Source organism: Columba livia, chromosome 8, assembly GCF_036013475.1.
Source record: "Columba livia isolate bColLiv1 breed racing homer chromosome 8, bColLiv1.pat.W.v2, whole genome shotgun sequence".
NCBI classification, from domain to species: domain Eukaryota; kingdom Metazoa; phylum Chordata; class Aves; order Columbiformes; family Columbidae; genus Columba; species Columba livia.
The window spans coordinates 29,118,174-29,137,085 of NC_088609.1; the positions used below are offsets into that span (position 1 = coordinate 29,118,174).

General features: G+C 37.1%; 1 protein-coding gene across 2 annotated transcripts in view; it reads left to right on the plus strand.

Moving 5' to 3' along the window:
• The window catches only part of ADGRL4 (adhesion G protein-coupled receptor L4), a 74,779-nt gene that overhangs the window by 40,465 nt on the left and 15,402 nt on the right, over nt 1-18,912 (plus strand). Inside the window, exons 4-13 of one of the 2 annotated variants that reach the window (XM_005507904.3) lie at nt 4,357-4,512; nt 5,032-5,102; nt 6,878-7,051; nt 7,144-7,327; nt 9,519-9,635; nt 10,734-10,927; nt 12,215-12,385; nt 13,907-14,110; nt 15,073-15,293; nt 15,388-15,454. In XM_005507904.3, coding sequence (XP_005507961.2) covers nt 4,357-4,512; nt 5,032-5,102; nt 6,878-7,051; nt 7,144-7,327; nt 9,519-9,635; nt 10,734-10,927; nt 12,215-12,385; nt 13,907-14,110; nt 15,073-15,293; nt 15,388-15,454 — 1,559 coding nt within the window. The remainder of the gene's footprint in view (nt 1-4,356; nt 4,513-5,031; nt 5,103-6,877; nt 7,052-7,143; nt 7,328-9,518; nt 9,636-10,733; nt 10,928-12,214; nt 12,386-13,906; nt 14,111-15,072; nt 15,294-15,387; nt 15,455-18,912) is intronic. The other variant, XM_005507905.3, reaches the window with a different exon arrangement.

Below are 18,912 nucleotides of genomic sequence, written 5' to 3' on the forward strand. Positions count from 1 at the left end.
ATGTGCGTTCCTTCCCTCTTTGGATATTGTATTAAACTTCCAAATACAAGGTGATTGTAACTCTCAAGGTAGTGAATCAAAAGAAAACTTGGGCCAACAGCTTTGGGAAATGTCAGTTCACCTTTAATCTGACCAGAAGGTTAGGTTTTGAGTTGAGGTTCAGCAGCACTTCATCCATGTTACTAGGCAGAATTAGCAAAGGGATGACAATGAAACATGCAGATAGAGGAGGAACTGGAGGGTAGGAAGAGAGAAAAAAAGAGAAGGAGAAAGGAAATGGAGAATTAAAAAAGAGGAATGCAGACATGGTGATTCAGAAGATGATATTTTTCTGCTGTTCTGAATGTGAGCTATTCAAATCTATTTACTGTGTAAAAACCACGTTTTTTTCCCTAGACTTCACATTTTCTTGAATGTTCAACTGCGGTTAAAAAGGTGAAATAGAAACCTACTTTTTTCACCCTGGTCAACAGAGTAAAAACATGAAAATGGCCCTCTTTAAGATGAAAGTAACATCTGTGCTATTCTGCCTTTTCCAGGAACATGCTGTTAGTTTTCTTCAAGTTTTTCCTGGCTTCTTCTGAGGGTACTGGGAACACACCCATTCTCCATCACATCCTTTTATGTGCCAGGGGAGTTGTTCAGTGGATGGGACATGGCATTATGCCACATTGCCAACTTTTCTTTTACATGTACAATTCGTAGGCCTTTTCATTTTTACTTTGTGTCTGCTGCTGCCTTCCACAGTATGGAAACATGGGGAGGGAACATCTAGTCCTTTGCAATTGGACTTTTCAATCACTTGCAAGCTACTAATAAGCAGAAGGTATAATGTAGACATCAAGCTGTCTTGACTGACTGGTGAAGAATCAAAGCGATGTAGGTACAATCCAGTAATTGGCAAGACTGAACATAATAACTGTTCTCAGTACTTTTAATTTAATTGGGATTTGCTTGCCTGCTGCAGTAAATGAGGAGTGACGAAGCACAGAAATAAAATAAAAGGTTATAAATCTATTTTCACACTAGCCTAAGTGGTGTTGGTGATATTATTTTTCTGATCGGAGCTATTATAAAAGCTTCAAAGTTCAGCCCCAGGAGTTGTTTTGAATATTTACTAAAAGGCCAGGGCTTTTTGCAGAGCTGTGGCAAATGCTCTTCTGTTTAAAAAGCCGCTGTTCTTCAACCTTTGCTCCGGAATGTTGTCTGTGAAGACTGTTCACACAAGCCTTGGCAGCCCAGTCCCACTCCTGTAGTAGATCAAGGAGGACGGTTTGAGATCCTCACCCCAAAGCTCCATTGCTGAAAGCACTGAAAAGCTGTTGTCCATGTGTGGTCCTACAATTGCATATTTGGTTAAAAAGACATAACTACAAAATATAAAGAAACAAAAACCTACAGCTACCGCACACAGTATTTCAAAGCAGGAATTTAAAAGCAGCATTCTTGCAACTCTCACAAATTGTTGGCAGCCCCTGACAATCTCATTGATTTAAAAGGGATACGAAGCTGATTAGTACCTTCCAAGATCAGGCCTATTGCCTTTTAATTTTGTCATCTAGGAGATTTTTCTTCTCTAGGAAACAGTCAATTAGATAGGCGTGATATGGACTCATTCCATATGGACAACTTAACTGCAGAAAGTCTATTTGCATGTACTCGACAGGGTGTCTCTATCAGACTTTAAATAGCCATCCTGTTGCCAGATATGTGCCTTGGTACTTGAGTTTCTGCTGTTGTTTTGGATAATCCTGACTTCTCATTAAAATCTCCATTACACTTAATATCTGACATAATTACAAGAGGAAGAGTAATTTGTATGAATACCCAATAATGACAAGTAAATGATTTATCAAACTACGTTCATGAAAAGCAAATTATCATAGTAGTTTTGAAATACTCGCATCAGTAAATTACATGGAAACGTGATACTTAGCAATGGCAGTCTGGGAAGTATTCAAATATTTATTTATTTATAAGTCATTGTAAGTTTTAGCAAAGCTTGCTCTCAATTGCTGCTGTTTTAGCACTGTGCTACATGCTGAATATCTTGTGAAGATGTACGTGTCCTTCTCTGTGTAGCTGACAAGGCCAAATAAATCTTTGGTATAGGACTGATGTGTGTTCTTGTTATACAAACTGGTATTGTCATGGTTTTCACCCTTGACACTTCAATTCATTCCAAGTTTCTCTGTCTTACACAGAGTCACACAACAGGGCACTGACAGGCACCCACTTGTTTCAAAAAGAGCTTTATAATTTACTGATGTTAGAGGTTATTTAAATGGCAAGAGTAAGAACCTCAGCCTTATGTCTTTAAATGACAGCATTTAATTATGAGGTAGCCTGTGTGTAGCAGTATATTATGCTTCTTTCTCCCCTTTTCTTCACTTTTGCCAGATTTATTGCTGTATAGCATGGTTAGCTCCATTATTCTGAAAGTATGGATAATGCAAAACTCAGCTTGTTAAATAGAAACATTTGCAGTTTGGGGCATTAAATATGGAAACAAACTATTGCCCTAATGCAGGTAATTGTAATTTAACACTGTACTTTAGACCACAGTGCTTGCCCCAGCCCATTCAGACACACAGCCCCCTTGGTGCCCCCATCTGAAGAGCAGAGATGGTTGTGCTGGGGAGGCCGGATGTGGTTCCAGACTCACCTCTCCTTCTTGCCCCTGGCAGGTGGGTATCTGAACAGCTCTTCAATGGGAGATTCTGAACCATGGGCTTAAAAAGCAGCATTTCAGGTGCAAATCAGAGTCACTACTTGGTGAGGAAAGTAGGGGTGTGAAAGTGAGGTGGGACCTCAACCATCTCCTTGAACCCTAGGAAGACCTCTTGGCTTGTGAACAGAAGGAATTGGGGAATGAGGCACAAAACAGCAGAAAGTGTGTGGATGCAGAAAGGCTCTCTTGCCATTAGTAATGTTCTACAAAGTTAACAAAAATGCTGTCCGAATAGGCAAATGGCCCCCAGGTATCCTTCAGACATCTTTCTGTATTCCCTAGATATACCCACAGACATGCAGTAAATTTTTCTGTTCTTCCACAATTTCTCTAGCAATCTTATTTCACATACATTATTGCTCATTTTGGTTACATTCTTTTTTGATAACCACCAACAATGCTCTCTCAAAAGAAAAGCACACACAAAAACATAGTTCATGTATGCTAATACTGCATTCCTAGCCCCCTATAACTCCTTTCTGCCTGTTTGTTGTTAAAACCCATCCGGCTGCACGACGGGCCCCTATCAATTCAGATCACTATTCCTCTCCACTTATCTGTTAATCTGTTCTCCTTTTTAACTAATTTCCCAAATTCAGTGTCATGCAAGTTCTTAAGTTGTGTTCCTCTCCATTCACCCCCTCTCTGCCTTTACTGTCCTTCTCTTCAGTTTTCAGGCTCTTCTCCCCTAGTACTGTTCCTTTAAATCTGCTCACAAGTCACTTCTTCATTTCTCAACACGTTTCATTAGATATACCTGTCCCAAAGCTGTTCACTCTTTTCTCCTTTCCAGCACAGCATTTCACAGTCCATTACTTCATTCTTCAGAATTATTTGGTATTGTTCCCAGTTTACTTTCTCCGTTGAGTTATTTGATCTCTATCCTCAGCCAACCAAATAATGCAAAATAATCCCTACTCCAGCCAGAGAGTTAGGACCCAGCTCTCCTAAATTGATCAATTCATGGATTCGCTTACCGGAATTCATCAGTTTAACTCTTGGACTGTGCCCCACCCAGTTACTGAACCTGTCTTCCTAATGGCAAATTATTTACAAGCACAAAAACCATTTTAGGCAAATGTAATTTAAATGTGGATTAAAAAATAAAAAGACATGCCAAAAACTTTAAAGGGCACAGAGCTTAAATCTTAGATTAACGAGATGGATAGAGTGATCTTTTGTAGCATCGCTTTAACGCCGTGACTTAAAGAAAAGGCTGCAGTTTTCTTTCTCTTTTCTAACTGAATCATAAGGCTGAGAAAATCTATTTAGTCTAATCTCTGGAAAATGGATTTCAAATGATTTGCATCATGCTGAGCATTTTGTTATGATAGAATTAATGTTTAAACTGGTGGTTTAAAACATGAACAATGCAGTATTATATCGTAATAAAAGTGGTGGTATAAAAAGATGATCAATTATGATTTATTCTTCTAATCCCTAAGTATTATAATTGGGAGGTGTTTTGCCCTTAAGTTTGTCTTTAAGTTTTTGCCTTTTTTTTTTTTTCCCCATGAAATTTTATTATGACACTGCTTGCAGTGTGCAGGGCTATTACCAACAAAGCACAAGGTGTTAGTCTGTAAATACTTAATAAAAAATTCAATTTCTCACAATATTTGCAGATGTAGATGAGTGCAGCACTGAAGGAACTGTTGCCTGTGGAGATCATGCAAAATGTGAAAACGTGGATGGAGGGTATAACTGCTCCTGTAAGGAAGGTTATCAACCATCCACAGGAAAATTGCAGTTTAAGCCAAATGATGGCACTTCCTGCCAAGGTACCTGATATTATAAAGGTTTATGTGTTATTATAGAGCTACATCTTCTGAGAAACCCACCAGTGCCTCTTTATCTTCAGTAAGATTAATCAGTGAGACAAGAAAAAGAGGCTGGGCAGTGGTATCTACATTTCCTGAGAACAGAATTGTTTCATAAATGTATTTTTGCTAACCAGTGAGATGAAATCCATTTAGAATAATGGATACCTCCTCTGAGTTGTCAGACCTGTTCTCCTCTCTGTAAATTTGAGCTGTGTCTTAACTTCACCTGTGGAAGTCCCAAGAAAAGAGGCCAAACTCTCTACCTGAGTAAAACAAAAGCTCAGAGCCTGAGTCCAATCCAGTGCTGTAAATTTGGCCAAGAAAAAGTCTTAGCAGTTGAAGTTTGAGATTGCAGTGCTGTGTCTTATGTGCATAAATTCACAATGCTGGTGGTTTAGACAAGAGCTCTTACAGTGAGTATATATTGAATATTGATTAAACTGCAATATATAATTACTTTCTCTTTAATTTCTACAGAAAATCCAAAGGCCAAGTGTGAGTTATACAAAGACTGCATAACTGAACATATTAATAGAACTTTAGCTGGAGTAAGTAGCATTGGTTTATAGATTAATTGCCAAATCCTATAATTGTTTCTGTTTGAAACTGTTATTTCAGTTATAATAGTTCTTAAGGAGCTTTTAACAAATGCTTTAAGCATACAATTGAACTTAAGCATGTTTACAGAGGTCTCTCTAATATTTGCAAATTATTTGAAATGAGTTGTATGTTCAAATCACAATAACAACTTGCTGGGAGTCTGTATGTTCTGTTTCCAGCAAAGTGAGTCATGATGCATGAAAAATTCAGAAGTGTGGTAATCACTCAACTGGTTCTGTAATTTCTGAAGTTACACATTGCTGCATTTACTGATGTGCAATTATTTGCTTGTTCAGAGTTGAAAGGCAGCAAGATAGCTTACAAAAGTAATGTCAACAAGTAACAAAATAGAAAATGGAGCAATAACATCCTGGTATGCTAGTATATTTACTCCTCAAAGCATAGCATGTAAAGTGGCACAGAATGTATAGACTCCAAGACTCTGGACTCAAGATCTTTTTCACTGGAGGCAGAGATTCCTGAAGCGAATTTTAAAAATATTAATGAATTCACTGTTCATTAGTGTACAGTTATAGTATTGCCTAATTTAAAAGGATAAATGAAACATAAGCATAAATGAATTAAAACTAACTGTGTATGTTTGCATTTTACACTGAGCATTTTACACTTATCTAGTATAAGATATGCATTGTATTAACATGCTTTCTATGTTAACCTGCAGTGTAAAATATTATATTAAATATAATACATGCTTACTGCATTTATGCATAAAGACATGGTAAATGCCACAGCAGGATCTTAAATTGAAGGTTGTTATTTGTTTGGGTGGGGTTTTTTTGTTTGTTGTTTGTTTGTCTGTTTGGGTTTTTTTAATATGAAGTCAAACTAAATGTAAATCAAAGTAATAAGGCAAAATACCTCAATTTCAGATAAATAACAGTGTCAAGTTTTAGCCAATTTTTTAGCCTGCATTCTAGTTCTATTCAGCCAAAGTCAAAGATGAAGGAAGCCCCACAAATGCTGTTCAGCAGCAGAGACTCCCGATCTTATAGAATCAGGTGTTGATGGCTAAAATCTCATTAGATTTCAGTATCATCAAGTAATAATTCTTTTCTTTTTCACCCATGAGACTGAAACTTGCAATTTTAGTCTTCATCTCACCCTCTCTAGTTCATAACTTTTTAAACTAATTGTTTTATGTAAGTGCATTTAGCAGTTCATAAACTGAAGCAGTGAAGGTGAAATAGGCAGTACAATTTCACTAAGCCACATACTTTAGAATCTGCATTTGAAAAAAACAAAACAAAACATGCACACATAAAAACCCTAAAAATATAAATACCGCCCATCTGCTCCCACCTCTTCAGCTAAAATTTAACAAAAAAGACTCAAGAGAGTAACCATATCACAAATATTTATTTATTTTACAGAACATTTACTAGTTTGTTTTGATGCATTAAGATAACATTGAGCTACAGTAATAAATAAGAAAAAAAAAAAAGAAAGAAGGGTAATGATAGAAGATGACTTTAAAAGAAAAATCATAGTTGCTTGTTAGGGTTATACCAGACATGTGTAACACCATTGATTTATAAGTCAACCTGTTGATTTAATTACTGCTTCTTTTTATGCACAAGTGCACAAGAGTCTCAAAAACCAGTATGTTAACTCATGGAAATTAGTCATTTGCATTGGGTTTATTTCATTTGCAGAAATGTGATTTTACCTGTTTTAATAAGATGTGAATTTTTGTATTTTTCAGATTAGTCATTTTAAAACACCCCTGGAGATGCTGCAAGAAATTAATAAGAATACTTTGGGACCACTTTTACCTGTAGATGTGATTTCATATGTTGAAGCACTATCGTATTCATCACTGAATACCATGCATTACTCGGTTTCTGACAATGAAGCACTTCGTAATACAACCATTAATGTGAGTCGATCAAGCCTGAAATGTGTGTGATTTTGTCTTATTTTACAAATAGTGTATGACTCTTCAGCTTAAAAATATTATTTTATTTGCAGGTTTTTGTTAGCACGCTGAACAATTTTTTACAAAAAGACAAAATTACAGCCTGGGAAGCTCTGCCTGTAGATAACCAAAGACGGAGCCTGACTAAGCTGTTGCACACTGCAGAGCAAGCAACACTTCTCATGTCACAGAACTTAAAAAAGACAACACAGCTAGATGCTAATTCAAGTGACATAGGTAAGATAAAGAAAATAAATCTAAGCTATACTTTAGATGTGGGTTACACTAAGAAGTTTTTCCGCACAATTATGAAGATTAGAGATGCTGTTATGTGAAACACACAGGTGTTAATTTGGATGAGTTTCATAACTAACACCTGACTTTCAGTGTAGGTATCATAATTTTCAGAGATTGAACATTAGAGCCCAGAACCCAGTGGCTGTGGGAAGTTGTCCTTTTAGAGTGTGTTTCAATCTCTTGCTATAGTCACACTGTCACTGTGAATCTGGATGCATCTTATACGCACAAAATTATCTTATACGCCTTATATGCATAAAAACACCAGTGGAATCAAAATTGTATTTGCTCTATACGGATTTTTTACTCTTTTTGGTTCAGTGAAGGTATTATAAATGAACTTGGAATAAGGATTGTACGCAGTGAATCCAGTCTTGCATGGCTTTATTTTCAGAGAAATTCCTCATTTTCAGAGGAATTTCAGAGGAGAACTGGTTAGTCCATTTTGCTTTCCTACCTTGCCCCTGTGTGCTGGTGCCTTCACACCAAATCCTGCTGATTTCCCTGTGGTAATAATAATTTTACCATTCCTTCAAAGGAAGCAGAGTAAGGATAATACCACCTGCTTCTGAAAATCCTAATAAAGCATTTCTGATTCCTTTGGCATTGGCCACTCTTTCATTTTTGCTTTTACTGAATCTACTCACACTGCATGTGACCTGATTTCTTATTGTAGATTCAGTACAGTCCTTCAGTACCTCTTACTGGTTTTTGCTGTTTTAGAAGATGACTTGATGAGAAAAATTTCTCCTTTGGTCCCGAGGCAGGTCAAACCTCCTGTTCTTCCCTCACCTTTCTGAAACTAAATTAGCAAGATTGATGAAAATATAGGGAGGGATTTTTTTCATGACATGAACTCTACAGAATCAGGTTTCCGCTGGTGCAGAGCACCTCTGGGCATGTGGCAGATCCAGAGCGGTGCCAGGAGCCAGCACTGAGGGGCCAGTTCCTCATGGCCGCAGAGCTGGAGCCATGAAGGTCGAGCAGAGGGAGGATTCGGGTGCAGGCTCTGGTGGCAGTGTGGATATCACTTAGACTAAGGCGACAAAAAAAGCTGATCAAGAGAATGGGAAGGAATTTCCATGTTGAAAGATCATTTTTTGGCTTGCTTTTGTTCCGAAATGGGAAACTCTATGATCTCTTTTCCAAACTGGCCCCAAACACTAACATCTTTTGTTATTGACTCTCAGCACGAATATATTTTCCACAGAGCTTATACACGCCCCACACATCTATTTTGGGACAAGACCCACAGCACTACTGCTCTCTCTCCACTGCTTGTTATGGTGCAAGCTCTTGAGCTACAAGCTTTTCAAAACTCCAGCCACGGAAAACTATTTCTTACGTCCTGACAAACATTTTCTGACAGCTGGTCTATTGAATAGCTCATATTATTTTTGTGTGCTGTGCTATAAGCAATGCAGATGGTCTAGCTTAGTGATATTCCTCCATCAGTCAAGTTTTAGATTTGTTTGTTGTTGTTTTATTTTCTTCTTTAAAAAAAGCCTTGATTGACTTTTTTTTTGTTCCCATCCTGGGTGATTGAAACTCAGCACTATAATGAACCAAGTGAAGAGCTCAATGTCCCCTAATGTAGTTTTTGTCCTGAGGGGTGATACTTGTTTGTTTGCTTTTTGACAAGACACATCATTATTTCATGGTGCAGTGTGCATTTGGTAGCATGGATAGATAACTATAAAATATATACTTTTCAAAAATTGGCTTTTATCAAATGTTGCTATTCAGTAGAGAATTTTATGCTTTGCTTTTTATAATTGTGATTTGTGGTCCCTTTCAGAAATGCATCTTTAATAAAGCAATAGCTCTTTCTAAAGTAACCTACATTATTCTTTCCAATGCCTAATTTAATGCAAGGTAAATAAAAGACTGTATTTTTCATGGAAGGAATAAAAAGAATGAGAGCAAAATATATGCAGGAAAATAACAAAATATAGAGGTTTAAGCAAACATGCTATATTAATAGCATTTTTCTTGAAATATTTGGCATAATCATATATTCTTAAAATTCAGAGTAATTATGCAATCCAATAACACATTTATTAACCCAACTGTAAGTTACGGTAGACCATAATGGAGCTGTGATTTGTACTGTATTTTTCTTCTTTTGCAGCACTCAAGGTTTTTGCTTTTGATTCACACCACATGAAACATATTCACCCTCATGTATACACGGGGGGAGATTACATAAAGATCTCTCCAAAGAAGAGAGAGGAATCTCATTCTAATGGTAAGAAAAAACAAAACGGTTAGCGAGTAGGTGGGTTAGTAAACACCTTGGATAGAATTTGGCCCACTAGTAAATAACCAAATTTGCGGTTTACCAAGACCGAGCTTCAGCTCTGCCAACTACACAGAAGTCAAGGTATTTTTATCCCTGTGTCACCTACCCCATATTGTCTCAAGACAGATATTTCTAACATTTCCAGTGGCATATTGAGCATCCACTCAGAAACCTGAATTTTATCCTTTTCTTAGCCATATATCTACAGTGTGACTTTGGAACAGCCCCTTCAATGCTCTGTGTCAGTTCTTCAAAAACTGGTGCATCTTTTGTTTTTAGAGTATATCTCGCTGGGGCAAGACCATGCATTCTTCAGTACCAAAACCAGCAGGGCCCAGATCTTGGTATGGACCTCAGAGTGCTACAAAAATGGCTCATGACTACTGTCATCATTGAAAATAAATAAATGTGTTTAAACAGCTCTGGAATTAAACCACCTAAACTGATAAATGCAGAGAAGATTTTTTGAAGTCTTAATCTTCTAGCTGATTTGAATCTCACCAATATCTCACCAGTATCTAAAACTAAGGTTTATCTTGGTACCAGAGAAAAAAAGCATGACATTTTTATCAGATCAACACTGCATCCTAAAATACCTTTTGCTTTCTTTTTCCCTATGTGTCTTGCATCCTGGCTTCACCGTAATGGAAGCCAAAGCAAGCCAAGTACTTCAGAGAGGTCTAGTATCTCCCACCAGTCTGAGCCATTTTAGTTTATGAGACCTGACACTACATGTGCAGCCAATTGCGGAACAGCAGCAAACATAAATTACTCTAGAAAAAATATATATGCCTCTATCTAATTAGAATTTCCAATGCGAACACACATTTTTATTTCTAATGGCAGTTACATTGTTTTAAATAAAGCTATATTTCATTGTCACTAAAACATTTTTATAAGTATTCCACAAAGATTCCATCTGTTTTGCATATTTTATGCAATAGCAGCAATAATGTCGATTGTTTATTGTTTCCTTAATGTCTTCAATTTTGTTATTCTATAAAAAACCCACCAACTACTAAACATGGTCTGTTTGATTGATAGGCACCGTTGCAGTTGTCTTTCTGCGGTATAACAATATTGGTTCTTTGCTTTCATCGCCTAAAAACCGCTCCTTGAAAGATACTTCAGAGCAGAGACAGACAGTAAGCTCATCAGTTATAGCTGTTGCAATTAGCTCAAATCCACCTTCGCTCTATGAGCTTGAGAAAATAACATTTACCTTAAAGTATGCCAAGGTAAGGGGTTTTTTTTTATTATTATTATCAACTTCAAATAAAACCAAACAACAGCTAGTTATTTTGTGCAATGTAACCGTACCTGCATTGTATAATGTATTGAGACATAATTCTGTTGTTTGCTGATGTGAGTTTAATCTTATTAGAGAAATAAATGATAATCTCAAATGTGACATCCTAAGTGCAATATACTAAATATGATACAGCGAAAAGTGCTATGGGACTAAAGCAAGGGCAACAATGCCATCTTTGGTGGGTTGCAGTGTGAATAAAATGTAGATGCCTGAAACAGAGAATAGTACAGGACCCTGATGATTGTGTATTTAGGTGTTTGGTTTTTTTTTTCTGAAAGCTTCCGAGGTGGTTAAAAAACATACTAAACAAATAAACAAACAAAAGAAAAAATGCTTCAAAATAATGCACAAAGTTAACCTGCAGCTAAGAGTTAACAGAAAACCTATAGTATTGAATCTTTATTGTTTCTGAAATCTGATTGCATTAATTTAAACTGAGTTTTACTTCCAGTATATATAGAGATTGCTGACTTCAATTGTATATGAAGAATCATCTAAATAGCACAAAGAATTTGCAGAAGCATAACAAGAAAGTGAAGCTCTGTAGGGAGGGTGGGCAGTGGGGCATGGTGTTAGTCTTGGTTATACAGCATTTAAATTTGTTACTTCTAATATCTGTGCTAGATATCATCTTTATATCAATTTTTATATATTTATACGACATCTAGTACAGTGGGGACTTTGACTAGTGTTAGTAAGCAGTAGCCATAATAAATAATACTAATGGTCTTATTCATTGCTGTTTTCACACTTGATATATCTGGTGTGATGTGACCCTGCCTTTCTCCCAGATTACTTAGTAAAATGCACAGAATAGGTGTCAGTTTTTGAACTGCTCCTTTGGAAGGAACTATGAGCAGGACAAGCAATGTGTCTGTAACCTTGGGGTTTAGTCCGTGTTCAGCAGGTGCAGGAGTAAATATAACGATGTTTTCAGTAGGTAAAAATTCCAACACCTTCACAAGAGCCAGAAGGGTTCGGTAATCTGATTAGCCTGCATGTTTGGTGGGGTGTTAGCTGTGAGGATAAAATGCTTCCATCCCCAGACTTGTTTTAATTGCTTGGAATAGGCCTTGCAGAATGGTTTTATTTCCCAACCTTCCAATGGTAACCAGCAATTTTTAATGAATTGCTCTGGCTAACGTGGGAAAAGTCTCTTGACAGGAAATATCCTGCCTTTTGCCATCAGTAAAACATCTTGTTTCTGTTCCAGACTGTAGATAAAGATATTAAATGTGCATTTTGGAACTACTCAGTAGACACAATGAATGGCAACTGGGCTACAGAAGGCTGCGAGCTGACACATTCCAACTCCACTCATATCTCATGCAAATGTAATCATCTGACGCATTTTGCTGTTTTGATGTCCTCAGGTGGCTCTGTTGTAAGTGCTATTTTAATTCAGTGTTTTACCTGATACTTTCTCCAGTCTTCATTCCTCATGTTTCTATTTCAGTGCAACTTATGTACTTTTCCACCTTTAGGTTGTCTCTTGTTTTTCTTCAGCAAACACACGATTTATTGTGCACAGAGCAAACAAACAAAATTCCTCCCATATGTGTTTGAATTTCCTTATGTCCTCGCTGCAGTATTACAGATCAGTGATGCAGCAAAGTATCTTGTTCCAAAGACACAGCCTGTTGTGCTTATTTTTGGTGCATTGCTTTAAATTTTAAATCCCAACTTTAAGACTGCTGTGGGATTTAACTGGCATTCATTGGTGGTCAGTAACCATATGGCCCAGAATTTGTCTCTCACAAAACTTTACCACCCATTTATCTAACCTTGGCATCTAAACTTCTGCTTTAAATTCTCTCCTGAGAATTTACAATAGCATAATCAGTTTGAAGTTTATGACTATTAAACATGGACACCCATGACCAGCACAAAATAATGAGAATGATCACTCAATTTATGTCCTTCTTATATTAATGTGCCATATAGATTTCCAGGGTCTGTGTGGGGATCTGAAGGAGCTCAGGTCCTGCCTCAGGAGGCAGCTTTAGGAGGTATCAGAAATGACAGCAAGCAGAATATTAGCATGAATATACTGTATTGAGACGGTTCCCTCACACTGTGAATTTCATGCTGATAGAGGCTGTTTCCTGGTTGCTAAATAGCATCCTAAGTCTTCAGTTCAGATTTAAAACCTTTGCAGGTACTTATATAGTTATTTTCAAAAGGAAGGCTGGAAGGAGAATAATCTCTGGTCCTTTATTTAGAAAGAAAAAAAAAATTTAGACTTTTATGGTTAGCTGAATACTCTCCTTATGCTGATGCACAATAACGTATTTCAGAGATTCTTTGTGCAAATACCAAGCAGCAAATGTAACTGTTTTCCTGTAGAGAAAATATTCACATCCAATATTAAAATAGCCTATGTTTCTTTGGAGAATGTTCATGTTACAAATCTGGAATAGCATTTGTTTGAAGTGATTGTTATTTCAGAGTCTTGTTTTGATCATGTTGCAAATTCAGTAAGACGGTTATTCAATTTTGCTTATCTAAGTCACTGCTGTGATAAGTCCTTTTATATTAGAAAATGTTCATGTCATATTAATATATGTCCTACTGCCAGTGAATTTGTCATTCAGTAAAATGATCTGATTTTTAAAATCTTATTAGGAGATACTGATGTTAATAAAAAGTTTTATTAAGAAATATCAGAAAATGCAAGAGCAGGAATGTATACAGTTCATTACTAATTTCCCCTAGAATTATATCTGTCTCACAATAAAACAATACTTTTTAGATTATCCAAAGTGTACATTTGCAGTGAAACTCTACAAACAGCTTTGATTAATATTTTGTAGAAAAGAAGAAAAGAACTGTTTTATAGAATGAGGTCTTTCTTGAGAAGGTACAAAGCCATTCTTTTAAATATTATATTATAATTTTCCCCTAGGGTGTTACAAATTATAACATTCTTACAAGAATCACTCAGCTAGGAATAATTATTTCGTTGATTTGCCTCTCCATGTGCATTTTTACATTCTGGTTCTTCAGTGAAATTCAAAGCACTAGAACGACAATTCACAAAAACCTCTGCTGCAGCCTTTTCCTGGCGGAACTTATTTTTCTGATTGGAATTAATATGAACAATAATAAGGTGGGTAGTTTTCACTTGTATCTTGATTTTGTGTTGTAAATTAAATATAGAGTATAAGATATGATCTTACATCTACTTGCAATATTTCCCAGTATCAGCATGGATGTTCTAGTGACACTGACTTCCCAGTCTAGTAACAGGGAACATAAAATGGTCATTTAAAGAAGTAAGGCCTTCACCTGAGCTGGCATATATTGACTTTGCTCCTTGGATTTCATTTAAACTTTGTCACCATAACCAAGTCTGTGTCTCAATGTGTTCAGGATTTTCGCTTTTCACATCCAGCTGGATGCTGGGCAAAGCCCCATTGGTGGCTCTCTGTGTGACCGTTGTCCCTGAAAGCCAGGCCAGAGCTGCAGTCCCAGGCTGGAGTTTAAGATATCATGCTGTTGGCTGCAGGACCCCTACCCTTTCTGCTTGTGAGGTCTTGACCTGTCCCTGTTGCTTTTCATACAAGTTGGGCTGTTGACTCTTGCATTTTGGATGCATTTTAGGAAATTAAATTATGCATGAATTATCAAAAAAACCCTACTATAAATAGCTGAATATAAATACAATTGTACAAACACTATGTAGTAAAAAAAGTTATTTCAGAAATAATACCTTGTGATGCCTCATTACGTTTCTTTCAGAATCATAAAAATAAACTTTGTCTAGATAAGGAAAGACTATTGAGCTGTAACTGTGGGATCAAACTTATAAATGTATTTATGCAGTTTTTCTGGTGAGATGTTCATCAATTTGAAAAGTTGAATGTAGACCCTTTATATTAGCAGTTGCTACAGAAAACACTAGTGAACAAGTGTGCTTGTGGGTATAGGCCAAGTTCTTGTCAATCAATACTACATCTGGGTTGCTGAATCACCATTTTAGAGTTGCTAGGTTGCTGTGCATATGCTGTTATATTAACAGAGACATATTAATAGAATTATGACTTTTGCTTTCTCTGATTGAATTTCTAGCTCTTCTGTTCAATTACTGCTGGATTACTCCATTATTTCCTCCTAGCTGCTTTTGCGTGGATGTGCATTGAAGGTATTCACCTCTACCTTATAGTTGTGGGAGTCATCTACAACAAGGGTTTCTTGCACAAGAATTTCTATGTGTTTGGCTACGTCAGTCCAGCCGTTGTTGTTGGAATCTCCGCTGCTCTGGGATACAAGTACTATGGCACCACAGAAGTGTAAGTCGCTGTTTCTGTGTCCAAATCAACATACATAAGGACTCAGTAGTCACAATAACATGTTTCAAGGCATTTTCTGCTGTTTACTTTTCAGATGTTGGCTCAGCACAAAGAATAACTTTATATGGAGTTTTATAGGACCAGCATGTCTAATAATTCTTGTAAGTATAATTTTCATTTTTTATTGTAGTACATAAAACCGATAATAAAAGGTGTTTAATAATCACCCACCCATTGCCAGCATAGCTGTGAGTGCTAATTATAGGGCAGAATTGGCTAATTTAGACCTTTTTATAGTGTCTCTAAATTATTTATGCGCTGTACATCTAAATACTTCACTAGCGTGAAAAATGAATGTTTAAAAAAAAAATCAGTATAAGATAGGATCTTTTTTTTTTTTACTCTCTTTCTTTTAACCCAATGGTTTGAGAAGTTCTGTGAAGCATTTCTGTTTTTTAAGAAGCAGCATCTTTGTATGTTGTTGGCATCTTGGCATGGCTCAGCAGGAGATGTACACAGACACTATCCTATCAGGCAGATACTCTGGTTTTTCAAATGTTGTGTGACTTAATCTCTTATCAGTGATCGGTCATCTTTGTAAGATTAGACTGTCATCTTTACGGTTTTATTACCCGTGTGTACCCTGTCATCATCAAAGCTATTTTAAACTAAATTGCGACGTCAGAGAAAAGAACCCGCTATTTCACATGGGCAGACAAGTCAAGTATTGATAGCCCTATTTCAGCTGTGAAGAGGGCCTTTTTAATTCTTATTGGAAGTGGTTTCAAACCTGCAAATTCTGCAGGTATTATGCGTTCAGTTCTGAATCGAGACATTTTTGGTGCCTTGGGAGCGTTTCTAAGTGCTGTGAAGTGTAACAAACCATTCCAACTGTAATGGGGCAATATTGTGTATGACTGGGTTGACAGTGATCTGGCAATAGTTGGAGCTAACAGGAGGGCAAGGTGCAGTGGTGAGGCCCTGTGACATCTGTGGTCAAGTCAGTTCTAACCCTTTGTTGCTTTTTAAGCTATTTGGTGATAAACGTGAAGATTTGTAAAAAGGAAGAAGTGGCAGTGCCTAACACAAAGAAGATGAGAGCAAAGCAGTTTTGTTTCAATGCGTTAGCCATTTCAAAGCTCAATAAAGTATCAGGTATGATTCTGGTCAATTTCCACCCCAAATTCCTGCTGTGGATTTGGTACAGACTGGGAGCAACCTGACAGATGTAACTACAGGAGGATGCCCCCCATCTCACCCTCCTGCTGACCATAGCAGATTTTCAGAGGGACAAGGCACCAGAACCTTCCTTGGCTCAGTGCTTCTGGAGTCAGATGGCCCTGGTGGCCAACAGGTTACCACGATAAAACAGAATAATGGGGAGCGACTGTCCTTTACAAGGAAATTCTTACAATTCCCAGGTTTAAGTTGACGATTTCCTGTTTCCTCTTTGGACCTAGTGTCTTCCGTGAAGGCAGGCAAGGTTGGGATTGTTTTGTTGTTGCTCTCATTCCTGTTCCTCACCTGCCTTCAGGTGAAGACTTATGGGCAGTGATGTATCACTGCACTGACAGTACAGGAAAACTGCACTATCAAAATACACTAAATGCCCAAAATGTATGCATCTGTAACCTTGTTTTCAGCCCCAGCTGAGCTGTGCCTGATGAGGGCTGTTAGGTACACAGCACAGAGGCAGAGCAGGTCTGCAGTGGCTTTGGTATCAGTCTAGCTGGCCAGCAAGCTGAGCTCTGAAATCCCTTTGAGCACTCGAGATGTTCCAGCAACCCCTGCAAATTAAAAGGCAAAAGGGAAGTGGTAGAAGTTGATACAAGCCCTGTGCACCAATGCAGTTCTCCTATGGGTGAGGAGAACGGCCAGATAATTTATTTTATTTTTTTTTCCCCCACTCTCTTGATTAAATGAAGCCACACACAGAGCTATAGCTGGACAGTAAATAGACCTGTGGTTGTTTTACTGTTTTAGTTTATGTTATGGAAGTATTTTGTCATAGCTTGTTTTCACAGTATTTGCATACCTTTGTCTCTTCACAGTCGTGCACTACTAGACCTGGGAGGAAAGGCAACTCCCTTTTAGCAAGCTGCTTCATCTGCTGTGTGATTTTTTTGAGCATTTAAACAGCTTATTTTGATAGGGTGATAGCAAATTGAAGGCTGAACTCTAAAATGGATGTTTTTAAAGAGCTCAAGGAGTGAGCTAATTTGCTCACACCCAATCCAGGTTATTGTCTAAGCAAAATATGAAAAACTTTATGAAAATAGGTACTGACTCCAGAAGATGAAGTTGATGTTATATGTCTGGTCTGTGGAAGGCATATTGGTGATGCTAATTTTGTTTCCATTGTCCAGTCTTCCTGTTCAGCATACTGCCTGGGCACCACCATAATAAAGATTAAACTCTTTCCAAAGTAGTGGCCTTCAGGAAGCCCATCTCTTTCTGAGAATCCCATTCTGCCCACAATTATTAAAGAAAAAGAAAAAAAAAAAAAGAAATTTAAAATAATCTAATTAAGGACTATGAAAATAATAAGTTGGTTTTGTTCTGGGGTAGCCACTTAGAGCACCACAACCCTCATATAGAAAGCTGCAAAATCTGTAGCTTCAAGCTTAGTTTTAATCCTGAGCCTTGTCCACTAATAGCATTTAGTTTGCAGGTTTTCCAGGGTAGCCTGGAGAGTTTGGATAGCAAACCTCTGGAAAACTACTCACCACAAATCTGATTCTAGCACAAAAACATTAAACTCATTGTCAGCACAAATGCCCAGGTACCCAAATGGTGCTTTCAGTTTCTGTGAATGGGAGCTCAGGAGATTTGTGGTTTGGATTATACTGTACTGTACCTTTGAGACAGTGTGTAAATGATGAAGAACAGAACCGGTTCTGTATCAATGGATTTTCTGCACATTATTTCAAACACATCCTTAGGCTTTAAATCTGCAGTAATACTAAAGCACAAGGGAGCTCAAGTGCTTATCAGGAGAACAAAAAAGTTCTCTGAATGCCTAAGCAGTAACACTACTTCTGAAGGTGTTTGCTTATTAATATTAAGGTTCTGTTAGAATTCTTAAGTGTAAAGCTCTGGCCTTATTGATCCCATCTAAAAATTGTTATTATTACTATTAATATTATTAGATTGGTGACTGTACATGAAAAGGAATGGGTCAGAAGCTCTTTAGATGGAGTTACGAAAGAAAGGGCATTTTAAACCTTTGTAAAGCAAGCTGCAAGCTGAAGATAATTTCTACAACTTATTTCTTCCTCCTAATATTTGTAATCTTTAGAACCACAACCATTTTAGCTAAAACTATGCAGTAGATTAGATCAAAGCATACAACTATGGAGAAATTATTTATAACAAGTATTTAAACTTTTTAATAGAAAAGTGAGTTTATCACAAGCTTTAAGGGACAAACATTCACACACACCACAACCCATGCCTGATTGAGGCAAATACAAATATAAGCTCCAGAGATAAAAGGTATGAAAATGAAAAAAAAATCCCAGAACATTTTCTTTTCTTTTGTAATACACTCTTACAATAATAATCTCCCTGTAATAAGAAGTGCATAGAATGGAAATAACCATTTGTCTGGAGGGTAATG